This window comes from Ipomoea triloba, chromosome 6, assembly GCF_003576645.1.
Source record: "Ipomoea triloba cultivar NCNSP0323 chromosome 6, ASM357664v1".
Classification (NCBI taxonomy): Eukaryota; Viridiplantae; Streptophyta; class Magnoliopsida; order Solanales; family Convolvulaceae; genus Ipomoea; species Ipomoea triloba.
The window spans coordinates 11,014,889-11,028,490 of record NC_044921.1 but is presented as its reverse complement, the minus strand read 5'-3'; the positions used below and the strand labels follow the sequence as shown (position 1 = coordinate 11,028,490).

Here is a 13,602-nt window from a genome sequence, read left to right as displayed (position 1 = left end):
ATATATATATATAATATTACTTATTATATATTTAAAAAAAAATAGGGTTAATTGTTTCGGGAAGTCGAGAATTGAACTCACAAAGACTAAAAGAGACGTTGTCGCACACTCACCGCTCACGCCGCCTAGGAGTATAAGGATCGCCGGTTGCGCCTACCCCAAACCAACCACTAAAATACTTAAAGATTTTCGATTGACTGATTCGGATTGATTGATTCATATAAGTGCCAGTTGCTTTTGTTCCTTTTTTGTTAAGATTAATTTTATAACAATTTTTTTTTATACAATGTTGCCTAAAAAACATTCATCCGAAAGTGAAAAAAGATCGATAAATAAATAAACAAATTGATCGAAAACAAATTTTTCATATAGGGACCCTTTTTTTTTTTCAATTCCGCTCAAGAACCTATAAAACCTTTGGACAAACCCTACCTACTAAGAACTATATATGCCCTAACTCGGGAGTGTTTCTATGTCAAAATATATGGAGTGATTTTCACACCCTCATTCCTTTGCAATGCTCTTTTAGAGGATATCAAAAAAAAAAAAAAAAAAAAAAAAAAAAAGGTAATAAGATATATAGATGGATGAGGGTGTGGTGGGGCCTGAGGGTAGAGCTAGCAAAATGGGTGGGGCACGCGGAGGAATTAGAAATGAGAGATAGTGGGAGTGGGAGTGGGAGTGGGAGCATGACAAAAAGTGTTGTCAGTGGGTCGGCTTGGGCGTGAGCCGACACGGCGTTTACAAAAGCGGCGCGAAAGCACACACACCCAACGCTGGGCCCCCCTTGCCTGTTTCCCAGCTCCATGCCTGTATTCATTCCCATTTCCCAGCCTTACAGCTATGAAGGAGGCTACTCCTTGTGTGGTGTCTACGCGCTGGCGCCGCTCTTCTCCCTAAATTAACTACACTCCCATCCAACGGATTCCTACTCACCTCCCTGGCCCATGCATTCTTCTTCTCTCAAAGTTGAATTCCCAAATTTTAATAGTCATCACGTTCTAGCCCAACAGAGCATGTAATGTAAATCACGATAATTCAATAACTCAACAAACTAATTAAAAATTCGTGTGTACAAAGAATCTGCTACACTGCTGCTTTTTGAGTTTCAAATCTTATTAGTATCTTCTCTCAAATACAACCTATTGAACCACTGAATTAAGCTCGTGCGGGTCACCTCCTTGTACTCTGCTTATGTTGTTCATGATGCCTGTCACTAAGGTTTTATTTTCAAAAAATACTACTTCTACTTTCAAATTTTACTTATAATTTTTACTCCTCTCCAAATTTTGATGTTTACATTTTCCCAAATTTTGATGTTTACATTTTCTTTGAAACCTATGTAAGATTTTCCCTAATAATATATATATTATATATTATATATTAGGGCCTTAATTAAGTGGTGCAAGTTAACTAGGTTTATTAAGTGGTTTGGTTGGACTAAACAACTAGTAGTTGTATTCAACCAGACTCTGTGCCTATATAAATCTGTATTGATGGGATACAGGATAGGCATTATATAGCACATACAGTTCACGGTACTCATACTGCTCAGTAAATACCAGTACACCATCTAGGGTTCTGAGTCAAGTATGAGACAAATATGGCTGACGGTCTACCGTTAAAGAGACATTACATCAACTGTGGCTGGAGATCAACAATGATTCAGCTTCCGCTATTACGAGGTCAGGTTACTCGTATACTATTCTGTTTAGTTAGATTATTTATATCTAACAACCTATAGAATAAAAATAACTAATTATACATTGTGATATTAGAGTTCCGGTAGTTTACTCTTTGTTTCCACCATTCATCTCAGAAAATATATCAAACAAAAAGGACTGACTGATTGACTGGATTTTAGCATTTCCTGACTCTGATTGATGTCCCAGAAAATTTCAATTGCAAGAGCTGACTAATCATTAAAAAACCAAAAGTTATTTTTTACATCTAATCTAAAATCATATATTAATAATACAGTGAGATGTTGGTTTGTTTTGTAAGAATACTTGGGATGATGATCATATGCTTCAGTAAAAGGGAACTTCTCAGCTGCCTCCTTGCGTTCAAACTTCAAACATCTCCACCCTCCCAATCTTTATTTAAACCCATTTTCGTATCTTTGCCAACTAACCAATTTAAAAACTTACCAATTGCCAAATGCTTTGTGGTCTAGTGTACACCCCCAGAGAGTAGGTTTGAGCTTCAGTGTTTCAGTAGGTTGAGAAACTTGTTAAATGTGCAATTACATTTGACTTATAACAACATGTTACTCCTAAGTCAAGTCACCTGTCACTTAAATTAACATTTTTTTTTAAATTATATTTCTAAAAAAATTAAAATAATAATATTTATTTATAAAAAATTATATTAAATAAAAAAAAACAAAAAAAAAAACATTGCTGCCAAAGCAGCTGCTGCCAATATTTATTTATAAAAAATTAAACTAAATTTTAAAAAATAAAATAAAATAAAACATGTTTTACAAATGTCCATGGCAGCTTGGCTGCCATGGAAATTGTCCATGGCAGTTGCCAAAGTAGCTGTTAGAATGAACGAAGAATTTTGGTAGACATCTCAATCCTAGATGGACAAGTCCGCCATGGACCGTTGTTCATGGCAGTTTAGACGAAGAAGCTTAACGGAGAAGTCTAAGTATCTTCGTCAGATAGAAAGTTTTTTAAAAAAAAAAAAAAAAGTATTTAAAAGATTAGTTTTACAAATAATTGTTTTAAAAATTATTAAATAAATTTCCACAAAAAATGCAAGTCCATGTAAGCAAAGTTGACAGGTTACCTTTTAGTAATCTGTTAAATAAGTTAAATGCACAAATTTAACAAGTTTAAGGATCTAATTGATTTTTTTTTTTTTTAATTTGAGAATCTAATTGAACTTTAATATATATAGTTTGAAGGTCTAATTGTTGTTGTTGTTATGCTACCTACCCCTCCAATTTTTCCTTCCTTGCATGACATTTCCTAATTGGACAAGTAACTTTATTTTAACAAATAGTGGAATCACCAAATTCATGAGTACCCAATAATTATTAGCCACATCATGAAAAAAAATATTAGAGATAAAATTTGGAGGGGTAAATAGCATTTTCTATTATTATTATTATAATTGCCTCCACTGAAGCTCAAACCCACCACCTCCCGTATAAAAGGAAAAGTTTGATGCCACTAGACCACAAGGTCCTTGGCAGTCTTTATATCACTTATTCACTTATATTCTCTTCCCCATTCCCAATAAGTCAATTCCTCCTTACCAATAATTCACAAAGACATTTTAGTTTTTGTATCATGTATTCCCTTTCTATTCCCAATAATTTAATTCTTTCTTACCATTTGAGTTCCTACTTTATTCTCACCTTATTAACCAAAACGCCCGATTAATACTTGTATGGCTGTTTTCACAAGGCACAAATAGTCGCACATAACAAAAAGGAAAAAAAAAAGTTCGAAATTGTATCAACGGGTTTATACTAACAATACTTGTGAAAAATTATAACTAAATAAACTGCTTGAAATTTCGGGAAAGACCAACAACCACTGTCTTATTGATTGTGAGGGTGGATTAGAAATTTTAGAAGAGAATATTGAAAGTAAATGAAAAATCATAGTCCCTTGCCCTTGTGTGTTACAAGAATGACATGAACGTGAAATACGAGTTGGCTGTCGTAAATCTTATGGTTTGTAACAAATCCCAACTTTCACCACTCATTAAAGGGTCAATACATTGAGCAATAACCTCACCTGCTTCACAGGTATCTCAAGTCTTAATGCCATATGCCCATATACAATGTGTAGAACACATATAGTGTGCAATAGTATCTGTAAACACAAAAGGTGGAACAAAGAGTGAATGCCGTGGTGAGAATAATAAGGTTGAATATAGGATGCCAACTTACCTATTTGCCATTTATGTAATCTAGAAGATGCTTATCCAGTTCAAAGTGCTCACACAGAATTTTCTGCAGTTCAGAAAAATCGCTTGCTTCAGTTCACAAAATAAAAAACCATTGTGCCAAAAACAATTCCTTCAAAGCATTAAATGTCAAGGTACAATTATTAAGTTCAAAGAGGATGCAGAAGAAACACCAAAACATAACTCTTAGTAAACACTGAATCAGACAGTTTCAACTGTGAAGAAGATGAGAAGATATATTTGTTATATTCCTTGTCTCAATGGAGAAACAACATATATATATATATATATAGAGAGAGAGAGAGAGAGAGACTCAAAGGACACAAGTCTACATGTTGAAGGATGGTGCTAGCTCAGCTGCGTATGTGGTGGACACAACTCTACATGTATATCATATGCACCAAGCTTGTTACAAATATATTCAATCCTATGACTTCTTAAAGATTAGTAAATATATCAGTTTGGAGCCTACAAAAGAAGTAATATCTCCAAATGCAACTTTGTTTCAAACAAAATGGCCATCAATTTCAATTTCAATGTGTTTCATTCTTTCATGAAAAACAACTGGATTTGATGCAATATGCAGAGCTGCTTGATTATCACAAATGAGCTTCTTGGACTCCTTTGTACAAATCTTCATTTCAATGAGGTTTTTCAACCACAAAAGTTCACACTTCTTGAGGGCCATGGATCGATATTCAATTTCTGCACTTGATCGAGTAACAACATTCTGCTTTTTTACTTTTCCAAGAGATTAAGTTGCCACCAAGGAAGATACAATATCAAAATGTTGACTTTCTATCCCATGCACATCTTGTCCAATCTGCATCTATATAGCCAACAATTTCAAGGTTTCCATGGTCTTTGTATAACAAACCAGTGTCGGGAGATTTCTTAATATATTGCAAAATCTAGATGATAGCCTCCCAGTGATTCACATGGAGATGCCAATAACTGACTAACAACACTTATTGTAAAAGAGATATCAGGTCGAGTTATAGTTAATAAAGTAATTTCCCACCTGCCGTCGATATTTTCCTAGATCTGGGATAAGTTCCTACTGATCTGGTAGAAGTTTGACGTTTGAATCCATAGAAGTGTCAAGAGGTATGCAATTCATCATACCAGTTTCTTCCAATATATCCAATGCATACTTTCTTTGTGATATGCGAATTCCTGGCTTAGATTGTGCTACTTCAATTCGCAAAAAGCATTTTAATTTTCCGAGATCTTTTGTTTCAAAATGTTGTAATAGGTGTTGTTTTAAAAATAGTATTCCCTCAACATCATCTCCTATAATAACAATATCATCAACATATATAACAAGATAAATGCTCTTACCATGTTGATGTCTATAAAAGACATAATAATCAACTTCGTTTCAATTTAAACCAAAATTTTGCACTACTATGTTGAACCTTCCAAACCAGGCACAAGGAGACTATTTCAGGCCATAAGGAGAACGTTTGAGCTTACAAACCAAGTTGCTCTCCTCCTAAGCAACAAAACCAGGAGGTTGCTCCATGTAGACTTCTTCCTCCAAATCCCCAACCAAACACATCCAAAGAGTAGCCATTTCATCAACCATATCTTGACACCAACTAGGATGATAAAGGACTTCTTTAACAGATTTATGAGCATATCAGAAGATAAACATTTGATAAAAGCACTATATGAAGGTGAGAGATGATCACAGGAAATAAAGTTGTTATGGGAAAGGGGTTTCGTGTTGACATGTTGTTGAAACCAAGTTCGAAGGCAGAGATAACTCTTGAGATGAATCAGTTGGGTTATTATCGATTTGAATTGTCGTGGATGGTCGAGAACGTCAATGATCAGTGTAAGGAAAGGGAGTGATACTATTGTTTTGCAAACACTGTTGCAAAAATCGGCCACCTAGGCGCTAAGCGCCACTTGGCCAAGGCAAATTGCTCCGCCTAGCGCCTAACTCGGCCTAGGCGCTAGGCACCACTTGGCCATGGTGCGGGCTGTTTCAACATGTCAATTTCTTTCGCTCTGATACTCCATTTTGTTTGGAGTATCGTGACAAGATGAATCATAAAGAATCGTAGAGAACTAGAGATAGACAAAGTAAGAAGAGAAGTTGTTCCAATTCTAGTAGAACCCTGATGCAATACAGACTCTGCTACCAATATACTTAGTTATCTTATTTCCTAGTTTATAGTAGTTGCCTATTTTACTTTAGGTAAGCATATTTTAGAATATTGTTTCCTTATGTCTTAAAGGTTTAGTAGTAGTTGCCTATTTTAGGTAAGCATATTTTAGAATATTGTTTCCTTATGTCTTAAAGCTTTTAACTCCTATATATAGGGAGAGTATTAGATTGTCTTGGCAAGTTGGAATTGAATAAAATCAAAAGGAAGTTTCTTCCACCAACTTCTCTCTCTCTCTCTCTCACTGTTATCAGCCACCATAGGTAAACCCTCTTCATCTGTTAACCACAGACCTGTGACGCGTAGTCAAAGTACTGAAACATATCAAACCCATTACCAAAAACAATAGATGACTCAAAATTGGTGAAATGAGAAAATAAATATGAGTTACCAGAAATAGAGGCACTTGAATCGATAACCCATGGTCCACTAAAGTTAGATTGGGATACAAGGGCAATATGAGATCCTTCCGTGTAGGCTACAGGAGTGACACCGGAAGCCTTGGCATTGGCTTTAAATCGAACAAACTCTTCATATTCAGCAGCATAAATGGTTCGGTAACTTGGTTCTCCCAGTTGAGATTGAGCAAAACTAATCTGAGTAAGGACTGGTTTTCCACGAAGTTTCAAACAACGGTGCCATGTGTGTCTAGATCTATTGCAATAATCACAAAATCTAGTGTTTTTTTGTTCACCACGATATCTAGTTCATCCACGACCTCCTTGTGTCACTAGAGAAGATTGTTTAGAAGTAGATGCGTGAACAATTGGAATGGAGGTTATCTACAAGAGACATTTGAACAACTTGGTGGTTCCTAGGACAATGTTGCTTCCAAGAATTTGATTCCGAGTACTTTCAAATTCTAGACCTAATTTGGTCAGAAGAAGTAATACAAAGAATTTTTCTCATTGGGTAAGTTGCTCTACATGTGTTCTGTCAATAGGCATAAGTGTACCAAACTCAGTCATCAAACTTTGGGCTTTGTGAAAGAACGTTTCCATATCAATACCATCTTTCTTCAAGTTAACTAAGTTATCAACAATACTGTAGAATTGAGAGATATCATTAGTATATAGAGATTTAGTGTGATTTCATACCTCTACACATGTCTTAAACGTCCTAAAGAGAGGCAACAATAGTGGAGAAAAAAATTGCCAAACGAAGCTACATAACTGAGCATCTAACCTTTCCCAAATTTCCCTTTCATTTTCCGGTATCTTATCCACCCCCCTTTTTTAAGTGGTTAGCAACTCCTTGGCTCATAAACCATAACTCAACGGAATCTGACTAAGATTGGTAATATTGAGAACCACATAATTTTTTGGAAGTGATCACCAGGCTTCCAGACAAATTAGGCACATAAATAGACCTCAAGAAAGTAGGCATATTACTAGCAAAAGGAAAAATAGTACCCTAATTATCAAAATTTCTGTCGGAGGACATTATCACCAAAAAGAAAACTAATGGCACAAAAGAAGCTGCAGAAGGCCGACGAGGACAACTTGAGCTTTTCGCCGAAGAAAGCTGCCAGAGATGCCCTCACTCGCAGGCGCATGTTGTTAGAGCGCCAGCAATGTGGTGGCGCGTGAAGGGGAACCGGTAGCAGGACAAGATGGGCCATGGTCGATCGAGACAATAGAAGGGGTTGGTAGCACTAATTTGACAGAAGAACTCATCAAAAGCAAGTAACCTACTATTCATTATTGATCATGCGATGGAAAATAAAAAATTAAAAAAATTGGCTTTTGATACATGTGGAGAACATGAGAAAAATTTGTTATATTCCTCATCCAATGGAGAGACAACATAAATACATATATATATATATATATATATATATATGTTCAAATGTGGTCGCGCCTTCCCGTGCGGTCAGTGCGGTTCACACCACTCAATGTTAAAAAATGCACCACTCAATGTTAGAACACGCACCACAATGAAAATACACAAACATCAAAAAACACACCACACACCCAAAATAATGCACCATAACTCCCCTGCCCCTAATGGTGCATTTGCTAACACTATGTAGTGTATATTTGCATACCTAGTGGTGTGTTTTTTGGTGATGCGTACCTAATGATGCATATTTGTGTGGTGCATTTTCTAACATTGAGTGGTGTATATTTGTATACATAGTGGTGCGGCCGCACTGACCGCACGTTAAGGGGTGGCCACACCTGATGTCCTGATGATGACCCTATATATATATAGACTCAAAAGACAATCTTATAAACACGACTCTTTGTGTTTCAACATCAACTACCATAAAAGTTGAAGAAACACTGTCTTGGGTAATGGATAGAGTGATAGACAAGAAGACCATAGTTTGCCATGACACAAGGCTATGGATTCCGGCATGATTGACCCACCATGGTCTGTTTGAAATAGTCATGCTATCCTTACTATACCTTCATCAGTTGTGGTCTTGTGGAAATTAATGCTATGCTTGGATGGGAAGAAAAATGAGAGAAAGAAAACAAGATAAGTGGAGAAGAAAATTGTGTTTGAATGAGAAGGGAAAATGAAGATTGGAGAGTGAGAAATGGAGATGGACCATGTATTGAGGAAAGAGGATCTAAGTATCGTATATATAGTGTAGTGATTAAGTAGGCCCATTTTCTCACCTTCTCCTCATTACCCTCATTTCAACCAACCCAACAACAATATTTTTGTTAGAAATCCTAAAGAAAAGGGCTGGGTTCTGCAGACTTGTCCTAATTTTGGAAAGTGGATGCTGACATGTTTGTAAACTGGGGCTACTGTGGAAGATTGTCCTTGCCATGGCTTGGAGTTGCAATGAGGTTAATAAATTGATCTAGGGGAGTAATCGTATTCTCTTAACTGAAATTTAAGAAAACCCATCTCATATTAACCATAGGATCTGGGTGCATGAGTCCAATGAGGAGTCAAAAAGAGCACAAGAGAACTGATCCAAAACTCAATTTCAGTACTTCCTGGATAAAATTCCATAACTGCATCTCAATTCCCAATCTAGCATGCCAGAGGAGAGCATGCTGAAGGATTGTCTTTTCCTTCTTCCTCTAATTCAAAATTATTTCTTAATTAATAAAGTCTCCTATATCACATCACTAGCGAATATTAAAGCACCAACAGTTGCTTCCCTTTTGGATTGCTTTCAACTTTCTTAGAGACAATATGACAATGAATCAAATTGTAAATGTGAAATAGACATTTCAGAAGATTACCACTTAGTGGCAGCATACAAAAGAAAGCATAAATCTTTCATGAACTTGAGATTTTGCATACAGATTAAACAAAAGATGATATACAGCATTTCATCATGAAAAATAAGGATGAAAAGATTGTGCAACATGACTAACATGACTCATAAATAGAGATTACCTTCGTTATGGAAGAACTGAAAACTGTTCCCTGAAAATCCAACTCAGGAAAACGTGTGACCTCAGTTCCATTCTCAAATAGTATATACACTGGAAGTTGGTTTAAGCTTGCTGCATCAAGTATACACAGATATGTCGGTCAATAAGAAGTGTGTGTATATATGAAAGGGTAACACAATTCTTTTCCTATTTAACTAGAAAAACTTATCAAACCCAGATAATAGCAATTAGCAATTAAATGTATTTTTACCCAAAGAGATTCCAAACTTTTCTGCAGCATTCGGGAAGAGTCCAAGATCAACTACCCCAAAAGACAAATTTTTGTTCGAGTATCTGTTAAAGAAAACGTAAAAGACAGCTGAGCACATGGACATGCAGCAGTTTTGCCAGAAACAGCAGGAAGTGTAATAAATGAATTCTTCAACTTCGTATATCAGCTTTTGACAAATAGAACCTAATTACTTGACGATTCCAAAAGCTGCCTTATAACACTTACGTAATTGAGAGTTCAGGGAAAAATGAACTGGTACATATACAGGTTGATGTCGATAATGCACGGAATTCTACCTGGAAAAGTTTACTATATTAAAAATCAAAGGGAAGGAACATAAGAGGGATAGTGTGTTTCTCTGTGTGATTCATTTTAGATCGCTTGAACATGTGACTTGAGTGTGTGCGCAATATTTTCATGTCAATTTGGCCCACCCTGCAATCTATTCAATCAATTGCATAGTAGAGTTTCTAAAAGATTCCATTGCTTCACAAATTACAAAACCTATTTGTACTCAAAACCAGAGAGCAGATTGGCACAACTATAATACCAAAAACAGAGTAATTATTTAGCCAACCCAGGAAATGTAAAAGAAGAGAAAAAAAGTACTCATTTCATTACAATATTGGACAAGTTTTTGCTCTTACATAATTGTAGCTTCTGCAAAAATGATGTATCAAGGTTGAATAATCAACAATTTATACAAGATTGACCACAGGAGGGATTCAACAAAAGTTGGAACATTAGTGCTAGCTTTACAGTAAACATAGTCATAATTAATTTACTACGTTTATCTAAAAGTCTTTAAGCATTAAAATGCAATAACATACGGAAAGCATGAAAAACTTTATTATTGTCAATATCCAAAACAGTCAGTTGGGAACAGGAAATATGATTTATAATACCAACCAACCAAAATCTTGAAGTGTTTCCTTCAGTAAGCAAAGCCTCCAATTGTAGTGGGGTTAATTGAATTGAGTTACCTAAACAAATGTGACAAAAAAATAAGGTTTGGGTCAATCTTATCATATTCATGAATAAACTTAATATCAAATAATAAACTTGATAACAAAATAAATGCATGCCAAAAAGAACAAGAGGCATAACTGCACACTAATCTCATACCTAGTCCTTCGTACGGAGGCTGTTGTGTTAGAATATGTATAACTGCAAGATGAATAAAAAATAAGTACTTCAACCAAGGAGAAAGCAAAGTTGAGTAACTAATAACTTGATCCAACAAATTGCAACAACACATCACAGGAAAAGGCATGGCCACAGCCCAGTTTAGCCATATGTTTTTAGAACATTAATTCTTAACTAGAGGGATGAGTTGAGATTATAGTGAGTTGTACTCCCTTGTCTCGAACACTTAATCCATTTTGGAACTTCCAAACTTTAGACATGCTAAAAGAATCCATTTTTGGTCGACCCAATTTCTATTAAGCCAACTTAGCACCTACCTATACCCCACAGTGAGTTCCTAAAGTTGTAGATTTTGGAGAACGAAGATGTAAGTAATCACCTGTGTTTTAAGATAGGTTGTTTATAGGGATTGAACCCACACATAACAGTCAGTGGGTGGGAGCTTTGCCATTACACATGCCCTATTTCAGATGCATGCAAACTTAATCACGCACTAAAATTTCAAAATATCTAATGACAACTTAAGATTTATAATAATAATAATAATTGCAACCAGAGAATTTCAACCACCAATTTATGTCAAAGCATTCCCATAAATTTTCAAAGAACAATTTATTTAGAGCATAACAGAGCAGGATCTACCTATAAATACCAATGCGTACCAGAGTGCCAAATGATAATCCATTACTAAAGCAAGAGCAGTAAGGAAAATCTGGAAATGCAAGGGCAATTGTTAAGTGAGTTCATCCAAAATAAATGGCATCAAATTAAATGATAACTAAGGCATCATACGACCTGATGGATATAAGAGTACAAGTTGGAAACCAATTTCCTGTATTTGGCACTCAAGTACTTCAAATTAAGCTAACTTGGAAAAAGCTATAAAAAGATCTAAATCCATGAGGTCGGCCTCTTGATAAGTTAAGAATCTTGTTCCAAATTTCACCGATAAGAGTGATAGAATCCAAGTTTTCTAGTTGCATGTTTATTCTATGCAAAAATTTTCCTTCATCAATTGAATGTTAACAAAATTAAAATTTTCTTTTTTAATTTTCCAAATACAAAGTAACCATTTAGTGAATGCTAAGTTATTTAAGCCATGCTTTTAGACATAGAAGTATCTGATCTATGTAATTTGATTTGTAGGGCTCATTTTGATTCTTATGCATCAATAGTAATATTTAAGTAATTAAGTTATAGGCAACGTATTCCATATATCTTTCAAGTATTTCTCATCTTCAACACAACAAAGAATTAAAGTATGGGCTATACATTTCTCATGTTTATATTACTTGTACCATTTATAACACATTTGGCAAATTTTGCTCTCATAGTGACACTGGATAAGTGTGTGCAGATCAGTATGCACTACATGAGCATTTCAAGTTATCCCTGTTGTGATGCAATATGTTTGTTTCACATATTCAATCTCATTTTAAACCCTAATATAGGGAAAATAAGTTTAGGACTTAATATCAACTAGAACCTCCAAAGTTGGAGCAATTACCAGAAAAAATACTCCTAGTAGATAACTCTCTCTTTTCCACATGCTTGATGTATGTTATATAAGCCAATTCTAAATCAAATGGCAAATGATAACAACTCCACATACTAAACTCCCACAATATTTCCATAGGGTGCAAATTGTAATGAATAGCTAGTTCGTGCATTCATGGGTAACTCTCTCTCTCTCTCTCTCTCTCTCTCTCTATGTCAACCATTTGTCCAAATTCAAACACCATAATTTTTGAGATCTTAAGCGAATTCAGTTTCTTAATCACGTCTGACTATGGTAGCAGATTCACACAGTTAAATGATCTACTTGTTACAAAATAAGCCCATCAATAAATGAAACAAAAACTCAATCGAACATTATGAACCTAAAAGAAGGATTAGTTGAGCAAAAAGAACACCTTTGCAAAAAACAGAGAATCTGAAACGACTGTCTGCCATGTTTCCGCCCTCACTGTCTGTCAAGTGCCAAGTGCAAACATCAATAAAATTTTAAAGACAGAAAACAGTAGGAAGAAAACAAAGAAATCAGCAAAAAATGCATACCTTCACAGCAGCTATCACACTAAAAGCGATAACTGCTTGAATCTCCTGTCAATTAGTTAAGCCCTATTAACGAAATTTCACTTTTAAAAAAAAATAATAAATTGTATGTGCGTTGCGAGTTTGTAGAGAGAGTGTGTACGCGTTTGAAGAGGAGAGATGAGCGAGACGGAAGGAGAAGATGTGAGGTGGAGCAGCGTATAGGGATGTAGGAGAAGAATGCAAGGATGTGGAGAAGACAGTACTGATCTGAAGCCATTCGATTCAACCATCTCGCCGTCGACGTCGACGACATTGTCACAATTCTGCGATGGATCTGAGGTGAAGGCTAGATGTATTGGAATTCTTTCCCGGGAAACTAAAAATCATTTGGGCCAATGAACCAAAACTTTGCTCATTGTAAGTGGCAAATTATTGTATGAATCACAGTAGAAACCGATGTAGTTGAATATCGGGTTAGAATAATGTATTTTATGTATTAGAATAATGTATATTATGTGTTAAAATAAGGTACATTATATGTTGAAATAATGTACCTTTTATGTTAGAATAATGAAATTTCTAAGTAAGATAATGTATTTTATGAGTTAAAATAATGTACTTTATGAGTAGAAATAATATATATTATGCTATAGAATAATATACATTATAAGTTATAAAATGT

The 13,602-nt window shown here is 35.2% G+C and overlaps 1 protein-coding gene across 1 annotated transcript; it reads right to left on the bottom strand.

Moving 5' to 3' along the window:
• Positions 1–3,529: 3,529 nt before the first annotated feature.
• Positions 3,530–13,330, bottom strand: LOC116022058 (thioredoxin-related transmembrane protein 2). The gene is made up of 11 exons (XM_031262611.1): positions 13,081–13,330; positions 12,942–12,986; positions 12,797–12,853; positions 11,526–11,595; positions 10,863–10,904; positions 10,647–10,720; positions 9,963–10,033; positions 9,717–9,799; positions 9,468–9,577; positions 3,911–3,973; positions 3,530–3,833 (listed from the first exon to the last, which is right to left on the bottom strand). The coding sequence occupies exons 1-10, from the start codon at positions 13,231–13,233 to the stop codon at positions 3,911–3,913; spliced, it is 768 nt and encodes a 255-aa protein (XP_031118471.1). The 5' UTR covers positions 13,234–13,330; the 3' UTR covers positions 3,530–3,833.
• Positions 13,331–13,602: the final 272 nt, after the last annotated feature.